A 23046-nucleotide genomic window follows, 5' to 3' on the forward strand; every position below is an offset into this window, starting at 1 on the left:
TAGACGTACAGAGAAATAGTTTTCCAGGGAAAATCACGTGATCGTAAATGGTCAATGTACATACGGAGCTCTGTGGGTAATACGAATTGAGGGTTAATTATAACCCGCGATAACAGCGCTCTTATTCCCTCTTATATGAGTAGTTTGGCTAAACAGAGCCGTATTGCAGGTTCAAATGTAAATGAACAGTTGTAAATTTTTTTGTGTTGAATTTAACGTCCTTTCGATGAAAGTTGTAGTAAGCGACATCATTGCTTACAGATATTTTAAAACTATAAATTTCTAAAATCTTTCTAAAACCTTTCTGGGAAAGTGATAAATAATATACGAAACAGAAGATAAACATTTGTGAAATAATGTTATTTATATTTTACAGCAAAGTGGTCTGTTGTTGTAAACACCGAATAGGGAGCGGTAGCGTATTCATTTCAATCAGTGAAAACGCATGGACAATTTAATAAAGTTTATTATTATCTATTATTATTTCAATATTTTGAGTTGCAAGCATAGTCAGTTGTGTTACTCCCTGATCACGTGATACCTTCTCATATAATACATTTGCTTTTGCTGCATCTTCACTACAGTTCTTTAACAGAGTCGTCCTTTTTCGAACAAGACGCCTTTTGGAGTGTTTACGCGGGATGCTTCGGTCGATGTAAGCATTAACGTTAAATGACTGATTACCTGTTGAGGTTCGAGATCGTTGATTACACAAAATCATGACTTTTTAGTAGTTAGTTATCCATCGATTTTATAAGCTGTTAATGATACCGTGAGATAACAGCAATCTGACAGATACCGGAAATTCTCATGATTGCTGTTCGCGTGCACGTGAACGTGTCAGAAAAAACTTTTCTTTTGCCGTTTTTGTTGAACACAATGAGAACAATAGACGACAAAAATATCCCTTCTAGGAGAGAACAGGGTTAAATCCAGGTTTAATTGATTAATTCATTGCAATTTGTGACTACGATGAAGAAAAAAAAAAATACGACGACGACGAAGAAGAAGATACTCGACCGAAACTTGGACGCGGTCTGCGCCAGGGCATCCCGCGTAATTAGGCTTTTGCCGAAACCTATCAGCAAAACGGCGAAAACATCTTTTTTATTTCAAGAATAGCAAGTACTATACGGCTCAAATTCAACTCGAATGTCATGATCACTAATAAAGGTTGCTGACAGCTGGGCGTCATCATCGACCAACAGAATTATTCCGTCACCAGAGTGCCGGGCTTCACAATCGCTGTTTATAGTCTCTCTTTTCGCTCGCCTTTCGGTGCCCGCGCTACTCGCGGCTTTGCCGCTTGCGTGCGCGACTCACGCTTTGAATATCTTTCGTTCTTCCCAGTGGATTCTCGAGCAAAAGAGAAACTGCTCGCAGTTTAAATATGACAAGACTTGCCCTCTGTCACTTGTCTTGAGAAAGATTTTGTTACAAACAAAGTCCGTCTCGTAAAACAAGCTTATTATAATAAATACAAACGAGGCCGAAACTGTCAAAAATTGAAATACGGACTCGGGGATTCTTACATTCCTTTCTACGTTACTCGAGCCTTTTGTCACATTCGTGTACATTTCTTATTTTTTTAGTGCAGAATACACGCAAACCGCGCAATTTATCTTTCGTCAAATCACACGCAGACTGCGTGTAATTCAAGTGCGTGTAATAGTTCGTGTAAATTATTACACGCACGTAACGCGCGTATTTTGCGCGTAAATCCTCCATATTGCACGCGTTTTACGCGCGTGTAGGTGCTGCTATTCCTGTGGCCAGTACTCTGTCGATTACGCCAAATAAGATTGACTGCCCTGGATGTTGGTGGTGGCGAAGACGTTTTCGTCAAAGCTGTTTCTCAATAGTTGTATGGTGATCCAAATTATCACTTTAATATTAGACGACCGAGCCGGTATCGAATACCTCAGAGAGAAACCTGAATCGTTTCAGTATTGAAAGCAATACAGAGAATTCCTGGAATGACTATTTAACTAAGGTTGCGTTCGATTGACCATGTTCCTGTATAAAAGTGGGTGGATCCGAATAGCCGTCAAATTTCTCTGTTTAGGTAAATTTGGGAAGACATTTCTGCAAACGTTCGCTGACACATGATAATTTAAGCTTTTGTACTCCAATACTGGCTCCAAAAAACTCTTATGAAGAATTTCTAGTAATCATTGTGTGAATTCCTTTTCCCGAATAGCCTCAAACGAACGTACCCTAATATGTCATTGCAAGGCTCATGGTGTACATGTTATGCACTTATTGACAAGTACTTGCAAAGTCACATTGTAGGATCTGAAGGAAATTTTGCTAAGATAACTTTGACAGAGCCAGCTCATATATCACAACAGCCATCCCGAAAATTATATTTACGGCATGTAAACGAAATACATTGTGCCAACAGAGCCTCAATTACAGCTCAGCCACAGTACAAATTTACGTTAGGGTAGCAGTCAAGTGCTTTTTTGAAAAAATATCAAACACTAATAGTGCAAAGTGGAAACTTGCAGCTTAAATGAGAGAGTACCAGAAAAAGAAGAAGGCTGATGAAAAGGATAAGGCTACCAATGATCAATCCTCTACCAAAAATGCCTGGATGTTTAAAGAAATTCTTCCATGTACAACAATAAGGAATAGTGCATGTGGGTAAACACTGAGAAGAATTTTAAGAAAAAGACAACACTTTTAAGTTTGCAAAACATGTTTTGACAGTTAAAGAAACACGTTTTCTAAACTTAAAAGTGTCGTCTTTTTCTTAAAACTTATCAGTAGCCTGCTGCTAGCAAGGCCTTAAGGAGAATTTAAATTTCAACGGTCAATCTTCACGAGTACACAAACATAGTACTTTGCAGCAGATATTTGTACGCTTTGCGGACGTACTTTTTCACAAGCCATGCGTGACATATAAACCTAATTCCATTTTGTATTCAAATTAGCCCTTCTTGCCTCGTTTAAGGTAAAAATATTGTTTTGATGTTTGAACTTAAGGCAAGAAGGGCTCATTTGAATCTGAACAAAAGAATGTTATAATGGGAGCCATTTTGAAATAAGGTCAATGGCGACTGGTACTCGTAGACCGAGTGTTACATCTAGCGAGCAATCCAGTGTACCTTCACATACCTCGTATGATTTCCCCGACGATGCAGCAAGTTCGGATCAAACCGGTGGAGAACAGGAAGGAATCTTGAGCACGACCAGGAGAAAACTTACTCTCGTCTCTCTGTGCATTGTTTACTTCGCAGCAACGGCCAAATTGGCGATTCTCTCTCCCTTTTTTCCAGGCAAGGTAAGCATGTCCTTTTTGAAGTTGCCTAGTTATGTAACTGCAGTTGTTGCGATATGTTGTTGAATGGTTTCTGCAAAGACCGTTAATTACATAAAATATTAAGCTTAAAAACAGTTCACAGATTACGCTCCAATGCTCACACATGCATTCAGTACTTGACGCTCACGTCTGTACATGGACTGCTCAAGTTTTAAGTACTTGATGTATTCATACTTAATTTTTTACCTTCCTTTTTTTTGTGTGCTCTTCCCTCGATATGTTAGGTCGTTTTTATTTGCGAGAGCACGTGGAGTGGAAGCTGTGTTTTGAAATATCAATGAGGGTATATATTAGGTGCTCCGTAAAACTAAAATCTCAAACCTGATCTTAAACTAAGAGTTCCTTACGTTTTCCGTCTTTTGCAACACCATCACCGCATTAAATTGAGACGGAAATCATCTTATTTTAACACAGGAGATCTTAATTGAAGACTTTTAGAGTCTAAGTTGTATACAGTTGAAGCTCTTGTAAGCGACCACCTCGGGAATTGGAAAAAGTGGTCGTAACAAGCGGCTGGTCGCTTACAAGAATACACTCTCGTAGGCGACCAAAAGCTGAAACAACAGAAGCTAGTCACTTAACAGAGCTTTCAGCATAATGCTTTCAGTATTATAGGACTTGGCGGTATAAGCGCAGGGCATGCTCTGTTGCACATAGGGCAATAATAAAATCAAACTGCTTGACAGAGCATAAGTAGCCCCTTGCCTTTCCATCGCCATCCTGAGACAAGATCTCGAGCGCCTAACTACTACTGTGAACGCTACTCGGCCTTTTGGTCACGCACAAAGTTCGTAGCTTTGCACGTCTATCCATTTCTTCTCTGACTGGGCATTCTAATCGAGAGATTCCTGAAAGGCCAACAGTCGCTTTGCTGAATACATGCTGAGTCAAACGCAAACGGGATGGTTTGTACAGTGCTTAACATATGTACTTCACATAATGCTTTCTGTTTTTTGAAATTTAGTTTCCTTCTACGTTTTCTTAACAAAATCACCCAAAAAGTAGTTCTACGAAATAAAAAAAATATTTGTTTGCATAATAAATATACAAAGAAAAGTTTGTAAGCCCGGGCTTACTGGCTTAAAGGGAGCCACGCCCTTGATATTTTTCTTCACCATTTTTCAAAAAATATAAGAACAATCAAGTCGACTTTTCGAGCAAAAATGTTTTTGAAAAATTTGTGAAAAAATCAAAGTCGACTTTTCAAGCAAAACAATTTTCCAAAAAAAATATGCGAAAATTCAAGTCGACTTTTCAAGCAAATCGCTGTTGCGTGAAATCATTCTCAGAAAAACAGATCATGCTGATAGGGGTTTTCCCTATTCCCAGACGATATGATCTCTATTCATGAATTGAACGGGATTCGAATTTTAATGAGTCTAACGCGTTGGACAGTCAAAATACACAATGACAACCAAACATGATTAGAATTTTAATGAGTCTAATGCGTTCATATGACAGTCACCTGATTTTGTTAACCAATCAGCTCTTTTCTTTTTTAATTACAAACTTTGTATAAACTTTTGTACAAACATTTGATGACCTTTCCTTCATTAACCAATCAAAATTGACGCATGAGGTCGACGCAAATGTATATTTTATACGCGAGTTTGCTGTGTTTGAGTTTCAGTTTTGTGTCGTTAATTTGCGTCAAAGATTTTCGTCGTTAATTTGAGACAAAGTATAAACTATTTTTAAAAGGTTAGACTATTATTAATAGTATGTGTGGCAAAGTAATTCATGAAGAGCTATCTAAATCTGAAGTTTTTTGCTCCTTCTGCGAAAAACATATCTTAAAACCATTGTCTAAACAAGAATTAATTTGTTGTAAAAAAATTAATGTTATATTCGACAAATTAAACGTTTGTAAATCATGTGGTGTTGTTCATAAAGCTCCAATAGCGTCAGAATATATTGATTTTTACGAAGATATGCATAAGAGAAAGAAGAAAATTGTTTATCACGGAAAATATCATATGAAAAACAGCATTATCGATATTGTACAAGAATCAGCTAAACAAAAATTTCAAACAAAAAAATGTGGAAAAAATAATAAAAATATTCAAAGTCATTGATTCGTATGACAATATTGAAGGATGAAAGAGAATTATAAGCATGAAAGTTTTAATCTTAAAAATCTTAGACATGATGAAAATAAAAAACAAAATTAAATTGCCAAAATCTAAGAAAATATTAAAAGAATATGGAGACTATTGGAAAGTGTTCATGCAACATAAAGGTGTTCGAATTAAAAATTTAATTAATGATAATCAATTTAAAACTATTCCTATTCCTTAAAATATTTTGTATCATATATTTTGCTGTATTTATCAACTATTAAGGGTATTGTCTAGAATTAATTCATCTGTCAATTTCATTTTGTAGTAAAGATCGTCTTTATTGTACTGAGCCTGTTCCAGGGTCACCGGAACGCATTATGTCTTTTATTTCATCAAGAGAAAATTTCATTCAATAGTCGGATGCCCGTAAGTCTGATAAGCGTACTGGTATTCGTATACGGTATTTTTCTCTATAAGTTTTTTTATGTTTCATATATCCTTGAATTAACAGAGATTCTGTTGATATAGCAACCAATGAAACACCAGATGCAGCAATCGCTGATGTCATTCCACCAGTTGCAAACACTACCCTTGAACCATCACCAATTCATTTCCACCTCTTGTGTTTTTTGAAAGCGTGTTTGTACGCACCATTGCTTCCTGTGATATGCTCGATAATAATTGGCTAATCCATTTCTCTCTTCTTTTGTCAATCTATTGGAAATATGATTGAAATTGAAAACTCTCTTTCTTTCCATCAGTATGAGGCTCGCATTCCATTACCGTTTTGGCCTAAATATTCCGTATCCCGTTAATTCATGTGGTTTGTATCCCTATAATTTCAGTCACTACTGATGACGTCATCGCGTGTACTAGATCACTAAAAACATTTTTCATGGGCTTTTCGTTCTTTGAAGTAGAAATTGCGTGCAAATAGCATTTCAAGAATGATTTTAACGTTTATTGATGGTATGTTCTTGGAAAGTAGCAAAGCGCTTATGATAGAAATGCTTCCCTTGGGCGCCTTGACTTTCTTCCAGATCTTGTGATTGAAGTTCTAGCATCTCGCTGAACAAGTTCCTCTTCCATTTTTTATACCTCAATTGACAATTCTTTCGCAGTCTCCCTGGCAGTCAATGAATCTCCATAATCCAAGCACTGAACCACATAACTGCAGTATTCTTTTTCCGCATTGAATGCAATAAAGTTGTCTTCCGCCAAAATGCCATTCTTATGTATTATTTTATAAAGGTGACAGGTCAAACGAGACTCTTGCTGGTTGTAAAATGTACCTCAGACCTCTGGATAGTGCTCTCCCGAGAACTTTTCTGAGAGGATTTTCCTTCTTGATCAAAATGCGGTGAGATCTCTTAGGCAAACTCTCTGGAAAGGCCAGTATTGGTAGATATTGTAAATATTTGATGAAAAAATACAAATGATCGCATTTGCAAGCCTAGTATTTTTCACTTTTCGAGCCTTCTATATTGGCCGAAGAACCTATTTTATTAAGTTAGAAAAATGACAAGTCTGTTGTTCGCTTTTGTCAACGGCCACATGACTCCTTCACATATTTTTTGTACTATGCCGTGACTAGTGTGCAAATGTGTAAAAAGACACTAATAGCTGCATCATTTTCATTAGTTTGTGGGTAATTCAAACCTCCATTCATATTCAATACACCAGTCATTGTATCACCACTTTTTGCTACTCTTGTGTCTCTTTGTGTATCAACGTATTTTATAGGTACAGCTACATAATCCAAAGATGGATTAGCTATTTCATGTTCATTCATATTTATCGGACCTTGCAGTGTACCTCCATGTTTGCTAATTAGCATCAATTCCAATTCTTGTATACGAGCTGCTGATGTTGGATTGTTGTCGAATTTCAGATTTTTTATTTCATGTAGATCAGCATTTCATCTTTTGTATTTTGGTATTTTTCTGGCACATGGTGATAGCCTCCCTCGCAGACGCTCTTTTGGCTCATCATGCAACCTCTCCTCTCTGGGAGAGATTATGTGCCAATTGTGCCAATTGAGCATCTGCGAGGGCTACATGGTGAGATAGAAATTAGAAATTCAAGGGAGGTGAGGGGAGGTGGACTCAGATGTAAAGTGACAGGGATATGGAGTGTACCTACACGACGTATCATCGCCGCTATGTTGGTGTACTGTCAAAAAGTTTCGTATTAACTTCTTTTTTGTTGTACCATGCCAACATGGCTGCCACACCATTATCATTTAAGTCTCTAGGGATTGGTTACATATTCTCCATATTATGTTACATCAGTTTTTCACTTAATCATTAAATCAAGAAATATACATTGATTTAATCACATGATTCTTTGTATTACAGGCTCAAGAGATGAGATCTGGTACCATGATTGGTTTGATCTTTGGAATCTATCCACTGGTGGTTTTTGTTGTTGCACCACTGATAGGAGTTTTAGTGAGTACGCGGGACTTGAACGATTAGGACCACCAGATTACAAGTCTGGCGCCCTTAAAACACTAGGCCATGGCACATCCCTTATAAATGGATATAAGCACTATAGAATTATTCTTATCTTGTTGCAGGGGTAAAGTGATCAGATCTATGTCAGGCAAATTAAAACTACAAATTGCAACAATCTGCAGGGTTTTATTCGTAATTGACTTGTTTCAAACACATTGTAAATCATAATTATTGTAGACCACTCGAAAATAAATTAATTCATCACAAGTAGAAATTGCATACTGCATTAAAATGAAGTTACTTTTTTCCAGCCTACAGGTACTTGATAAGGTTATGGAATTTAGTGAATGAGATCCAGGTCTCTTTAAACACGAAGCTAATTAGTTGAGACAAAAAAAAATTGTATTTTGAATGATGTTTTCTTTCATGCCATATTTTAGCTTCCAAAAGTTGGCCCAAGATTCACTCTGACAGCGGGACTGTTTCTATCTGCTGGATCACAAATATTGTTTGGGTAAATTCAGAGATTTCTTGAGAGACATACATGTATTAATAATTTATTATAATAATGTTAGTGTAGGACTTATGCAAGTCAATTCAGTGATATGGTGACTTCAGCACTTGAAAGTCTCGCAAAATTTTTCATGGTTTAGTGAATTTACATGCATGTAATCTCCCTGACGTAGGTCTGTCAGGACTTATTCTAAGAAATTCTATAAGGAAGCAGATTTTCTATTCTTTTGTCTGGCATTGCATTAATTTCACACGTTAATAAGAGGTATGAATTCTTTCGGATGATGTAGCGCTCGGAAAGGTACCAGGGCAACTCTAAGCATGGTTTCTTTAGAATGATTTAAACTGACCTTAAATGCACGTATAAAAATCCCCATTATCCCATTAACGTTATATGAGTTGCCCCCTTAGTTCTGTTTGTTTCCTTACTTTTGTTGCCTTACGAGCGGAGCTCATAAAATTGCGGCCATCTTGGTGAACTCACCGCTGACCTATATACTTGTAGTTTATTAACTTCCTTTTCAGATTTGTGTCAATGCTTCCCAAGGGTGTAGTCTTTGTGGTGTTCTGTTTACTTCTTCGTGTCGTTATGGCTTTTGGTGGTGCTGCAGCAGACACAGCCTCGTTTGCAATTGTGGCTGGTGAATTTGGTACCAGCATTGGTATCGTAACGGTAAGGATTTATTAGTGAAAATAATTGTAACTCTGTTTAAACTTGTGAATTTGAAAGCCTTTTCCTGAAAATAACCCCCACTCCCAAATAATACATGTAAACCTCAGATGCAAGCATCCTTCTAATCATGATAATAAATAAAGTCCCCCTGAATACAAGCCAATGTGAGCCAGTATATATTCTGGATTAGCCTTTATAGGCATTGTTCCTGACAGCATCTTTTGGACTGGTAAACACAACAAAGTTAAATTATTACAGTTGCAAATTTAACGTACTGAAGGGAATGCTGTCAATTAACAAATGAGGGACAAAGCTGTACTAGAAAGCAATTGCATTAATATCGTTACATCGTTAGTGAAAGTATGCTGTGTTCACTCAGTATTACAATAAGGCTTGTTGCCATTTGAATTGTCTTTTGTCGGGTGATAAACATGCAGGGCTCATTCTTGTTTGGATGTGAAATATTTCAGATGCAAAATTCAAGCCTTAGTTCCCTCCAGTAATAAACAAAAATATTAGACTAAGCTTTACCTGAAAACAAAAAGTCTCTTGAAATATTTTAAGCCCTTGGGCTGTTATTTGAATTTCTACAATACATGTATTCTTTGAAGAAGATCATTTTTCTCTGTCTATATTGAAGGTACAGACTCCTTTCCCCTCGCCCTTCACCTTCCAGCCTAACCCTTCAGCTCCTACCCTTACCCCTCATCCTTCACCTTAACCCTTCACCTCTCACCCCTTCACCCTAACCCTTCAGCTCTCACCCCTCACCTCTCACCCTTCAGCTTTTACCCTTCAGCTCTCACCCTTCACCCAAATCCTTGACCTTTTACCCCTCATCCTCACCTGCTATTTTTCACACGGTCACTCGTCTGACCCTTTCCCACCACCCCAATCTCCACCTTTCTCCCATCTCTTTGCACCACCCCTTACCTTTCTTCCACCCCTTGCCCCAAGCGACTTTGGGTGTGGATTGCTTGTAGCCCTTGCAAATTAGGTTATTTTTTCATAAATCCACATTTATTTGTATTCTTAACGCAATAGGTTACAACTGTGATTCATACATTATTGTACACTCAACACGCCACAAACTAAGTAGGACTACAACAAGTAAGCGTGGTAAAAAAAAGAAAAGAATTCCACTTTTCACAAGCTTATCTTCTTGATTTGACGTCGCAGCGATGTATTTCTCTCGGCCAATCTTATCGCTTATAAGAGAGAGGAAGTCAGAAATATGGTATCTACTATTGTTTAAAGCACTGACGTTTAGAAATTATTTTCCTAAAATAACCAGGTGGTTGAGGGCTAAACAGGATGCGGATTGAAGGCTTCCAAACATGATATCAAGCTTCCATAGCACGATTTTAGCGTTGCTATAATTAGAATAACAAACTTGAAATTCTAATCAAAATGAGTTTGCTAGGAAGCGTAGTCTACGAATAAGCGCCAGAGGTTTGGGAATCTGCTGGACAGAAGGGGCAGTATGGAGAGGTCACCTTTTTCATTCTATACAATAGTGTCTTTGTAGGTAAAATGTGATGGATTATTTTATACTGAAACATCGATAATTTAACTTCCTTCGTGACCTTGAACGGCAAAGGTATACCTGACTTAAATCTTTGGGTTCAGTGCCGTATAAAGTCAGTTTCGTCTCGCAAGTTGGAGGAGACAGAAGTTCACGAGCTAGTAGTTTATCATATAGTTGCTTACATGTCAGCACACTAGTTGCCACGGGTGGTATGGAAAGGAGTGTGCAGAGTCATTCTTTATCAGAATCTTCCAGTCACTTGGGATACAGGAAAGTAGACTATAGTACTGTGAGAAATTAAACTTCACCCCGAATTTGTTACAAAAAAAATTATAAGATAAGAAACGGTTTTCCTGTCTGTCGAAGATGTCTGAGATAAGTTTTATACCGGCTTGGAAGCAATTACGTAAGGTAGAATAGTGAACTTTTGTTAAACGTGATTTACCTATTGTTCCAGATGGTTTGCTAGAGGATATCTGGCTTATTTAACGGCGTCTTCGATGAAATATCATGCCAATACAAAATAATTTGCTTATAAAAACCGGGAAGATTCCCGTCAAGTTTAAGCCGCTTACAGTCATAATTGCAATTGAACAGCTCCAACCCTCCTATATTTTTTTAAATAAAATTTTGGGATACACCTCCAAGGCGTATCTAAATGATCACTTAAGCACAGACGCTTAACCCAGTTTAGCTTTAATGGTTTGTCGAAAATGACGAAATCGTTTATGTCTAAACCTCCTGTTTCTTGTCTCTCTGGCTTTAAAATGGTTGTTTTCTTAACCTTGGGCGGCTTGTGATTCCAGACAAATTCTGAAGTAACCTTGTTAACCTCCTGGGTAAAGTGTTTACGTGACTCCATAACACTACAGATAAACACCAGCTTCGAAAATGCTAATGTCTTCACAATATTGATCCTGCCGTCCCTTAGGGACCACATATTGAGAGTGCGCTTTTTTAACGTTGTTAGCTTTCTAAAAGAAAAATTATTGGCCGTTTCCTGATCGTACGAAAAGCGCACACCTAGAGCGTAAATCGGCTCATCTCTAAATTGAAGTTTGAGAAAACTATTCTTTCTTTGCTGCATAGTGCCGAGACAACTCCGATTTTCCGTGATTTATTTTAAAGCCAGAACATTTTTCGAAAACAGAAAGCAAATCGAAAAGATCAGAAACAGACTGAGTATCAGCAAGGAAAACTGTAGTTTCGTCAGCATATTGGGCAGGCTTTATCTCTTCTTTTTGCGGCTGTATGATGATCCCAAGTATTTTATTCCAGCGTCTTATACTTTGGTTAAGTAGTTCGATGCCGATAACGAAGAGCAAACCTGAGAGTGGGCAGCCCCATCGTACCTGCCTTTTTTCCCGTGAACTGTCTAACTCTCTGACGTTCAGGGACACTATTTTATACATTTATATTTTTCATCTCGTAAAATAAGTACAAAGATACCACAAAATGGGTCGTTGCACCTAAATTTATCGCCGCACAGGACAAGTGGAATTTCTTTAGGAAATATTCATCGAGTTTCAACACAGATTGACCTGACAACAAATCATCTTCCTCATCAGTCTGAGAACTGCTTTCCCTTGTACGTTTGCGGCGTGGTCTTTCTTTGGTCAATTCTTCGGAAAATCGTTTCTTTTTGTCTTCTGCCATTTTCTTTCCTTTAAAAATTAAACATTTCGGCCGTCGAAGGGATATTTATTCGGACCTCACACGATGCACGTCTGCCATGTTACTTCGCCCAGTTCCAGTCGCGAATTAGGTTATTTGTACGTGTAGTTTAACCGTGTTAAGAAAATAATATATCTTTTGTCATGCATCGTCAGGGAACCAAGAAGACGTTCTTTGGTCTTGGGTTCATGGTGGGACCTCCTTTAGGAGGAGTGCTCTATTCAGTGAGTAACAGTATTATGCTGTTTATTTTTTGGTGATGCACATAGTAGTTTTCGCCCTCCATCATCATGTTTATGTGTCGCCCACAGTTGTTCATGTTTCTTTTCAGGCCGGAGGATTTAAACTTCCATTTATTGTGATGGGAGGTCTGCTTTTATTAATTTTACCTGTGGTGTGGGTCATGTTACCAAGCGATGAAAGTAAGTTTATACTCACGTAAAAACTAATAAATCTCTGTACAATTTTTTTTAGGTAATAAATTAATTCTGAATCAGCTGCCCTATTATTGTAATAACAGAATGCTCAATTTTGCCAGCTTGCCTGTGTCTCGTTTATTTTATCATCTTTAATTTCTGTAATAAAGACTTCTCTTTCCACAGTGTCACAAAAAGCTACCTAGCCTGCTTGGCAGGCTCTAGAAAGGGCGAGGATAGTTCACACAACGACAATAGTATAAAAAAATGCCTAATCATTGGCGAACAAGTCATGGCTAGAGTATAAACGACGGGAAGTGTTGGAAACTGTTGTGAGACGCCTTACCTTTGTTTTCTTTATGGATTCGACGAGAAACTTGTTCAACAGTCTCTCTCTCTGCCGAAGTTTAGACTTTAACTATAAACTATGTGTTTCAATAAACTGTCTCTGAAAACCCAGCAGAAATTTTGCCAAAGTGAAACTTAAACCTCTCAGTGGATGAGCGTCCCACCCACCGGAGAAATCACTTGGGTTAAGCCCCAGTCATTTCTGCTGCCTAATATAGCCTGGCTTGTCTTAACCATCAAACTCCTTATCTGAAATAGGATGCACTGAGACTGGTCGCCATTATGACTCTTTTGAGAAATCGGAGGTGTGTCGTTACTAAGCCATGCATTGATTTTCTTTTTTAGAAGTACCCAGAGAAAAGAAGGGCTCGCTACTTCAAATGTGCAAGATTCCAGGAATTGCCGTGATAGGTGACTCATACTACTCCTATTTTAAAACGTTTGCGAAAGAGGCAATTTCACCAGAAACAACATTTGCTTTGACAGGTATAACCTGTGCAACAAACGTCTATTTAGTCAAGCGCAAAGTGCGAGACACGAGCCTTAGCGCGGAGCGCGAGTCGAAAGGGGAAGAAAAAGACAGATACATGTATAAACATGGAGCTCCAATTAGGGTTTCAATTTCACTCTAAAGCAGAAGTCTTCCTACCTTGATTAAAACCTTAGTTACGATCTGGATTGACTTGTAACTCGTTGCTTTGCTAACTAATCCAGTCAATCCTGAATGAAAACTTAACCTTTTATGATTAAAGCGCTAAGATATAAATACAACTGATTTAATTAGTAAAAATTCGCTTTAAAATCAACTTTAAATAGCTGAGAACAATACATTCATAGAAAAAAACAATGCATTCATAGAAACGCATATCGCGCTTAATTGGACATGTCAAGTTTAATGATATAATAATAATAATAATAATAATAATAATAATAATAATAATAATAATAATAATAATAATAGTAATAATAATAATTTCTCTTTATTAAAATATTCCAAGCAAATTGTTATTTACAAGTTAAAAGTAGAAAAAAGAGCTATTAAAACCTATGTAATAATAATATACGAATAATAAGAATAAGAAAATATTTATATAGCCCAGTATCCTTGCAGTTCAAAGGCGCTTTGCAAGAATAACTTAACAAAAAACTTGACTAAAAAGTTATTGAAATGCTTTTTTAAAAAGAAAAGTTTTAAGCTTATTTTTAAAAACGGGCACTGAAGAACTGTTCCTGATATCAGATGGCAGCGCATTCTAAAGTGACGGGGCTGCCACGGAGAAAGATCTTGCGCCGTAAGTTTTCAAATTAAAAGGTGGAATAAAAAAGCTTTCTGGTGATAAGCCTAGCTGACGAGATGGAGTGTATGATATTAGTAAATCGCGAATGCACGAGGATGTCAGATTGTTTAAAACCTTGTATGTACATGTGATGAGTACAATTTTAAAGATGATGCGTTAGTTTATTGGAAGCCAGTAAAGATTGTACAAAATAGGTGGAATGTGTTAGTGTTTTCTTGAAAGCCGTGATTAGACGAGTAGCCCAGAAAGGAGAGACCTGGGACATTTTTCAACCAATCTCAATTCTCCCCCCTTTCAGCATAAAAACCAAAAAAAATCAAGCAACAGCCAAAATTAACACCAGAAAGCAATTAAGTAGTATATAAAAATCAGAGAAAAATCAAAAATCCGACCACTTTTTCAAAAAAAAGTGTCCCAAATCAAGTCTCCCTTGATTTGCGTAAAAATTATGGTGAAACCAAAAAAACAAAAAAAAATTCCAAAAAAATTCAAAAAAATTTTCAAATAAAATGGATTACTCACAACTTTCCTCAAAACAATTAACACAAATTTGTAAAGAACGACAGATAAAATATGCAGCAAAGATGAGAAAACAAGAGAAGATTGAAATTCTCTCACAGAATGATCAAGATCCTTCAAAAATAATCCACTCAGAAGCTAAAAAAAGAACAACAGATTACACTAATAACTATCGAGACAATGAAGAACAACGAGAAAAAGCAAGAGAATGTTCACGTCGTTGGAGAAAAAACAACCCTGAGAAAGCGAGAGAATATTGGCTTCAATGGATGGCGCACATTGAAAACGAAAAAATTCAACAAGAGAAAGAACTAGCAGAAAGCTGGAGAGAAAACAATCCTGAAAAAGACAAACAATATTGGGAAAAATGGATTGAACAAATTGAAAAAGAAATTCAAAGAGAACCAACAAATTATTGGGAAAAAAATCTCGGGAAAATTATGGGATAAAAAATTAAATGAAATTTTGATTTCCACAGAAATTCTCTGGAAATTATTCTCTTTTGAAATCATACTTAACATTTCCAATCTCAATTTTTCCATTTTTCACAGCATCAGCAATTCGGTTTGCTGATATTTGAAGTTTTTCCAATGCTTGTTTTCTTGTGTCAAATTCAAGTCTTTCATTTGGTGACTCAAAAACAAATTTTCTCAATTTTTTTTGTTTTGAAGGAAAACCAAAAGCTTTTCTGAGTTCATCGTTTGTGTATGCCATTTTGTTCTGAATTTTTTTTTTATTTGCCATTTTCAAAAGACTTGCATGAGTTGGATAAACTTTGATTTCATCACTTTTTGAAATAATTTGGTTCAAATAATCCAATGATGAACCATTGAAAAAAATTTCAAAAATATCTTTTCCACTCACTAAAATTTTTAATTCAATTTGTTCTTTTTCCATTTTATATATTTTTAAAAAAAAATTTAAAAAAATAAAAAAAATTCAAAAAAAATTTTTAAAAAAAATTTAAAAAAAAAATATATAAAATGGACAGATTGAAAGTTCCAGAATTAAAAGCTGAAGCAAAAAGGCTTGGACTGAGAAGATTCAGTCGATTGAGAAAAGCAGAACTCGTTGATGCGATAAATCAAGCTCTTGAACGAGAACGTGAAAGAGCTCGAAACCTCTCACCCATTTTTGATGAACCAGTTCCAGAAATAAATTCACAAATTATCCAACCAACAAGGGCAGTGAAAAAAAATCAAGATCAAATTCAAAGAAGAAAAGTTGAAGAAAAAAATCGCCAAGAAATCAGAGAACTTGAGGAAATGCTTGGTTTGAGAAAACCAACAAGCCCTTCTCTTCCAAAAATCAAAATATCAACACCCGAAGAAATCGAGAAAGACAAAAAAATCTCAAAATTGAAAGAAATCAATAGAATAAGAGCAAAAATCACAGAAACAGCAACTGCATTGAGTGGTTTTGCAAGACAATTTCGAATTGAATCAGAAGGAAATTTTGATGAAAGTGAATTTATGCAATTTGTCAAACCAGATGTTTTGCGATTGATGAGAGAAAATCGACAAACAAGAATTAGACTCATTCTCAATTGCTATATGACAAGAACTGATTTGACCAACGGAAATATTATAACTGCTTATCCATATTTTCATTCTCAAACAATTGAAAATCATGAAGGGACGAATGAATCAGAAATCATTGACTCTATGATTGAAACAATCAAAGAAAGATTTCAAAATTTCACTAACAGAGGATCAAACTGGGTTCTTGAAAGAGTTCTGTCACTTGACGTTCAAATGACACAATACATCCCACTCAGAGGGAGATCATACATCCCACTGCCAAAAATTCTAGCAAACAAAAAAGCAATTATCAACATGAAAAATGATGATAATGAATGCTTCAAATGGTGTGTCACCAGAGCACTTTTTCCTGCAGATAAACATCCTGAAAGAATTGACAAAAATCTCAGGGAAAATTCAAAAAGACTCAATTGGAATGGACTGAAATTTCCAATTGATGTGAAACAAATAACACATTTTGAAAAATCAAATCAAAACATTTCAATCAATGTTTTTGGATTTCAAGAAGTTGTTTATCCTCTTAAAATATTCAAAGCTCCAGAAAGGCAACACCAAATCAATCTTCTTTTGATTGCAGATTGTGAAAAAAAGCATTATTGTCTCATCAAAGACATGAGCAAACTGTTGTCAAGTCAAATCACAAAACACAATGGATCAATTCATATTTGTTTAAGATGCTTGAATGCTTTTCGAACAAATGAAAAACTTGAAATTCACAAAGAGATTTGTCAAAGCAATGAATTCATCGAAATGCGAGAAGAGGGAACTTTTATCCAATTCGAAAATCACATTCGCTCACAAAAAATGCCATTTGTCATTTATGCTGATTTCGAGAGTCTTGTTGAATCAATCAGCGGATGTGAACCAAATCCAAAAAATTGTTTCACCAACCAGTTTCAAAAACACAAACCTTGTGGGTTTTGTTATCACATCAAATGCTCTTTTAACGAAAATCTTTCAAAAACTGTGACATATCGAATGAAAAGTGAAAACGCAGACATTTCTCAAATCTTTGTTGAAATGATTGAAGATGATATCACAAGGATTCAAAATATTCCACCAAAACCCTTGATTATGACACAAAATGACTGGAAAGATTTCAACGAATCAACAAAATGTTGGATTTGCCAAGAAGAATTTGAAGAAGACGAAAAAAAAGTCAGAGATCACTGTCACTTCACTGGGAAATTCCGAGGAGCAGCTCACAACTCATGCAATCTAAAATACAGAAAGCCATGGTTTACTCCAGTGATTTTTCACAATCTTCAAAATTATGACGCTCATCTTTTCGTCAAGAATCTCGGAAAAACTGAAGGAGACATCAGATGTATTCCAAACAACGAGGAAAAATACATTTCATTCACAAAAAAAATTATTGTGGGAAGCTGGATTGACAAAGAAGGAAAAGAACATTTGATCCGACATGACATCAGATTCATTGATTCTTTCAAATTCATGGCATCTTCTCTTGATGCATTGGTCAAGAATCTGGAAAGAGACAAAAAGATTGAAACAAAACTAAGTCTTTTGAGAGAAAAATTGAAAGAAAGAGGAAAAACCCTGGAAGAAGAAAAACTTTCTGAAGAAGAAAAAAAAGAACTGGGAGAAAAACTTGATCTTCTTTCAAAAAAAGGAGTTTATCCTTATGACTTCATGGACAACATCAACAAATTTCAAGAAACAAATCTTCCCCCAAAAGAAAAATTTTATTCAAAACTCAACGATGAACACATCACACAACAAGACTTTGAGCATGCTCAAAAAGTTTGGAAAACTTTCAAATGCAAAAACATGGGAGTTTATCACGATCTTTATCTCAAAACAGATGTCCTTCTCCTTGCTGATGTTTTTGAGGAATTCAGAAACGTTTGCCTTGAAAACTATGAACTTGATCCAGCATGGTATTTCACTTCTCCTGGACTTGCATGGGATGCATCTTTGAAGAAAACTGAAGTGAAACTTGAACTCCTCACAGACATTGACATGCTTCAAATGATTGAAAAAGGCACCAGAGGTGGTGTTTCAATGATTTCAAACAGATTTGGAAAAGCCAACAATAAGTATATGAAAGATTTCAACCCAGAAAAACCTTCAACATTTATCCCTTATCTTGATGCAAACAATCTTTATGGTTGGGCAATGTGTGAACCTCTTCCTGTAGGTGGATTTGAATGGGTTGACGAAAAAGAATTCAATGACTGGAGAAATTTTCCTTGCATTCTTGAAGTTGACCTTGATTACCCAAAAGAACTTCACGATCTCCACAATGATCTCCCACTTGCTCCTGAAAGAATCATTGTCAACAATGTTGAAAAACTCATTCCAACTCTCAACAAAAAAGAAAAATATGTGATTCATCACAGAAATCTGAAGCAATATCTCCAAATGGGACTCAAACTGAAAAAGATTCACAGAATCATCAAATTCAAAGAGGAAGCCTGGTTGAAACCTTACATTGAACTCAACACAAAACTAAGAGCAAACGGAAAGAATGATTTCGAAAAAGATTTTTTCAAACTCATGAACAATTCTGTTTTCGGAAAAACCATGGAAAACATCAGGAAAAGGGTGGACATCAAATTGGTTAACAACAGATTTTCAGCATTGCGATTCGCTGCAAAACCAAACTTTGAAAGTTGCACAATATTTGATGAAAATTTGATTGCAATTCACATGAAAAGAGTGAAACTTCTTTTTGACAAACCAATTTATTGTGGAATGTCGATTCTTGACATTTCAAAAACTCTCATCTTTGACTTTCATTATGATTACATCAAACCGAAATATCAAGAAAAAGCAAAACTCCTTTTCACAGACACTGATTCTCTTTGTTATGAAATGGAAACAGATGACTTTTTTCAGGATATTTCTGCTGATGTTAAAGAAAAGTTTGACACATCAAATTTCCCAAAAATACATCCTTCAAACATTCCAACTGGAATAAACAAAAAAGTCATTGGAATGATGAAAGATGAAGCTGGAGGAAAAATCATTGAAGAGTTTGTTGGACTCAGGTCAAAACTTTATTCAGTCAGAATGTATGAAGACAAAAAAGAAGAAAAAAAATGCAAAGGAATCAAAAAATCAGTCATCAAAAAAACAATCACGCATCAAGATTACAAAGATTGTCTCATTTCAGGAAAAAAACAAATGAGATCAATGAATATCATCAGATCATACAAACACGAAATTTTCACAGAAACAGTTAACAAGATTGCTCTTTCTGCAAATAATGACAAGAGAGTCATAAGAGAAGATGGAATCCACACGTTTGCAAAAGGACATTATAAAATAACAAAATGAATCCAGAAAACATTCCATTCAATGCTTTAATTGTTGGACCAACAAATTCAGGAAAAACAACTTTTCTTGTGAATCTTCTCAAAACAAAATTCAATCAAAAATTTGATTTCATTTTCCTCCTTTGTCCAACATTCGTCAACAACAAAACCTGGGATAATTTTGCTGAGAATGACAAAGATTTTTTCATTATCATCCCAGAACACCATCACATCAATGACTGGCTAAAAATAATCTCTTTTGCCTTTGAAGGAACAAACACATTGATCATTCTCGATGATTGCGCCTCATCAAAAGATGTGAAAAAAAGGACAAATGAACTTGTGAAACTCGCTTTTTCTGCAAGACATTCAGGAATCAGCGTTTGGGTTCTCACTCAACAAATGTCAAGCATAGCAAAACCTTTCAGAGAAAACATTGCTTCTTTGATTCTTTTTTTCACTCCATCAGCAAAAGACATGAAAACAGTCTTCGAAGAATTCGCAGGAGATTTGACAAAAGATGAAAAGGAAAAATATATGAAAGAGTTGAAAGAAGTCAAGTTTTCTCATCTTGATTTCTCCCTCAGGCATCCTTTTGAAATTTCTTTGAACTGAAAAAATTTTCATTTGATTTAAAATGGAAATCCAAGAACAAGAATCACTGAAAGAAGTCATGTCGCTTCTTGAAACTGAACCCCAACCAATTGAAACAGATCACAGAGAAAATCTTGCCATTTTGGCAGCAAGTGGCCAATGCAAGGAAATGATTGGAGTTGAACTCACACAAGATCAAATCAAAAGACTTTCCAAGAAAGATGTGGAAAAATATTTCAAGAGATACGAAGCTTCTTTGTCTTCAAAAACTTGCGGAGCTATTGTTGAAACATTTTTGCAAGCAAGTGCAAAAGCACTTTGTTTTTTCCTTCCTCTTGACCAAGAAAAGTTTTTGAGGGGATTGAAAAATGATTTCATTGTCAACAGAGAACTCAATTTGATTGCTGGAAGTCTTTATTTGAAATACGGAAAGTACATGGCTGCTGCGAGTGCAAGTCTTTTGGCAGCAAACAGTTTGAAACTTGAAGAACCTATGAAAGAACCTGTTAAAGAAATTGAAGAAGAACTTGATAAGAACCTATGAAAGAACCTGTGAAAGAAATTGAAGAAGAACTTGATAAGAACCTGTTAAATAAATTGAAAAATTCAAAAAAAATTCAAAAAATTTTTATTTTTATTTTTAAATAAAATGGAAAGTCTTCAATCATTATCAGCCCGAGTTCTCGCAAAAAACAATTTCAACGAGAATTTTTTCCATAAAAAACTAATGTGTCATTGGGAAATAAGAAATGCAAAAAAACAAGAAATTTTCGATCAATTCAGTGTTTATGAAAATTTATGTTTGGAAATTGAAAAAATCCTTGATAAAACTTATGAAATTTCAGAAAAATATTATAGATTTATTAATTCAGCAACAAATGGACAATATGATGATTTGTTTTATGAAATTGAAGAAATTTTAGAACCAAATTATGAAAAAAATTATCAAGATCCTGATGAAATCAGAGAATTTTTAAATGAGTCAATTGAAATTCTTGAATGGATAATAGAAAACGAAAAATCAATTCAAAAAAAAGTTCAAGAAAAAAAATCGAAGGAAAAAAAAATTGAAGAAAGAATTTTGAAATTTGATGAAGTTCATAATGATTATCAAGATTTTGATGAAGATTCCCCGCCTCCAGATGGGTATAACGAAAATATTGCAGCAAAAGAATTGATTGAAATTGAAGAAATTGAAATAATCAAAGATTCATTGGGTGATTATATTAGAAAAGATTATTTGGATGGAATTGAAATGATAAAAGAATTTTTGGAAAAAAAATTGTTTTTTATTTGAGTTTTTCAAAAAAATTTCATTTGGAAACCAAATGAAATTAATCTTCAAGATCAAAAAATGACTCAATCTCTTCATTCGTCAAATCATTCTTCAAAAATTCATTTACTTTGACTTGCTTTGCATAAAGGTTGAGAAGCACACCGTTCTTTGAAAATGATGAAAAACACGCCAGAACACAACCACGCATTTTGATTTCTCTGTTTTCATTGAAACATTTGCTTTGATCCATTCTTTTGTTGAACTCATCAAAAAATGGAGTATTTTTGTTCATAGAAATGCCGATACCACCAAAACAAGTAACATTTTCTTTTCCTGCCAAACGATGGATCCGATCAAAAATCTCGTAATTGTCAGGTTTAAGAACAAGTTGCAGTCTTTGACCATATTTTGTGATGACAAAATCACCCCTAAGTTTTTGGAGAAGATCTTTGCCATCGTATTGAATTTTTTCGAAATTGTTGCCTTTGTAACTTGATGGTATCAATTTGAATTTTTCAGGTTCAAGAGTCATATTTTATATAAAAATAAAAAAAATAAAAAAAATGAAAAAAAAATTAATTTTTCATTATTATTTGCATTGATCTCAACAAAAGAAAAAGAGAAACAGAATAACCAAGAACCTTGTGAAAGAAAGGTGTTTTTCTCTCATTTTCAACAATTTTTTCAACATCCTTCAAGATACCCTCTTTCAACCTCATCTCGTGTTTGAGTCTGTCATTAAAAACTTGCATGAGTCTTGTCTTTGTTTCTCCCGTTTGGTTTCGAAAGAAATGAAATGTTGACTCATGATTTTCTTGAAGATTGTCTTTTTCAAGATATTGCTGATGTTTTTGTCTGTTTTCTTCTGATTCATTTTTGAAATATTCCAAAAGCACTTCAAGTTCTTCTTTGTTTAATTTTTCCATTTTAAATGAAATAACAAAAAATTGAAAAATCATTTAAAATGGAGACTCAAGAAGTTAAAGAAACTGAAACAAGTTCTGAAAAAGAACTTGAAAAAAAAGAACCTGATTCTGAACAAATCACAACAACAGTGAAACAAACAGTTCCAAAAAATCCAGGAAGAATTGCAGCTGGAAAAAAACTTGCTGAACACAACAAAAAAGCAAGAGAAGCAAAGAAAAAAGCAAAAGCCGACACTAAAATCGAAACGCAAAAAGAAAACCCTCCATCAAGTGAAGACTTGAAAAACGAACAAAGCAGTTCATTTTCACTCACTCAAGTGCTTTCTGTTGCCAGCATTGCGGTTTCAGTTGTTGGATTGTATTACAAAAGGGAAGAATTGAAAAGTCTTTTCAAAAAAAACAAAGTGGAAACAAAAAAAGCACAAAAAGAATTGATTGATCATATGGTTGAAGTTGAAAGGCAAAACGTTACTCAAGTCCCACATAGTGGAACGCAGCAAGCTGCAACAAAAAAAATTCCAAAATTAAAACAAATGGATTAATTTGTTTTTTCAAATAAAATGTCAGACAATAAACTCGTGAAAACAATGACTGATGCTGCAACAATCACTGGATTGG

The 23046-nt window shown here is 35.3% G+C and overlaps 2 protein-coding genes across 6 annotated transcripts in view; both read left to right on the top strand.

The window, feature by feature from the left end:
• LOC146486943 (MFS-type transporter SLC18B1-like) overlaps positions 1-480 on the top strand; it is a 17571-nt gene extending 17091 nt beyond the window's left edge. The window contains exon 17 of the mRNA XM_085090896.1: positions 1-480. This exon is cut by the window's left edge and continues 800 nt beyond it. The gene's annotated coding sequence lies outside the window, so the exon portion shown is untranslated.
• A 6769-nt stretch (positions 481-7249) lies between these two features.
• The window catches only part of LOC146486944 (MFS-type transporter SLC18B1-like), a 38717-nt gene continuing 22920 nt past the window's right edge, over positions 7250-23046 (top strand). Inside the window, exons 1-6 of one of the 5 annotated variants that reach the window (XM_085090906.1) lie at positions 7250-7835; positions 8282-8355; positions 8880-9027; positions 12385-12453; positions 12561-12651; positions 13339-13479. In XM_085090906.1, coding sequence (XP_084947032.1) covers positions 7752-7835; positions 8282-8355; positions 8880-9027; positions 12385-12453; positions 12561-12651; positions 13339-13479 — 607 coding nt within the window. In that variant the 5' untranslated portion in view covers positions 7250-7751. The remainder of the gene's footprint in view (positions 7836-8281; positions 8356-8879; positions 9028-12384; positions 12454-12560; positions 12652-13338; positions 13480-23046) is intronic. The other 4 variants (XM_085090924.1, XM_085090915.1, XM_085090932.1 and 1 more) reach the window with 4 other exon arrangements.

Source organism: Pavona decussata, unplaced genomic scaffold (assembly GCF_977016875.1).
Source record: "Pavona decussata unplaced genomic scaffold, jaPavDecu1.1 SCAFFOLD_19, whole genome shotgun sequence".
Classification (NCBI taxonomy): Eukaryota; Metazoa; Cnidaria; class Anthozoa; order Scleractinia; family Agariciidae; genus Pavona; species Pavona decussata.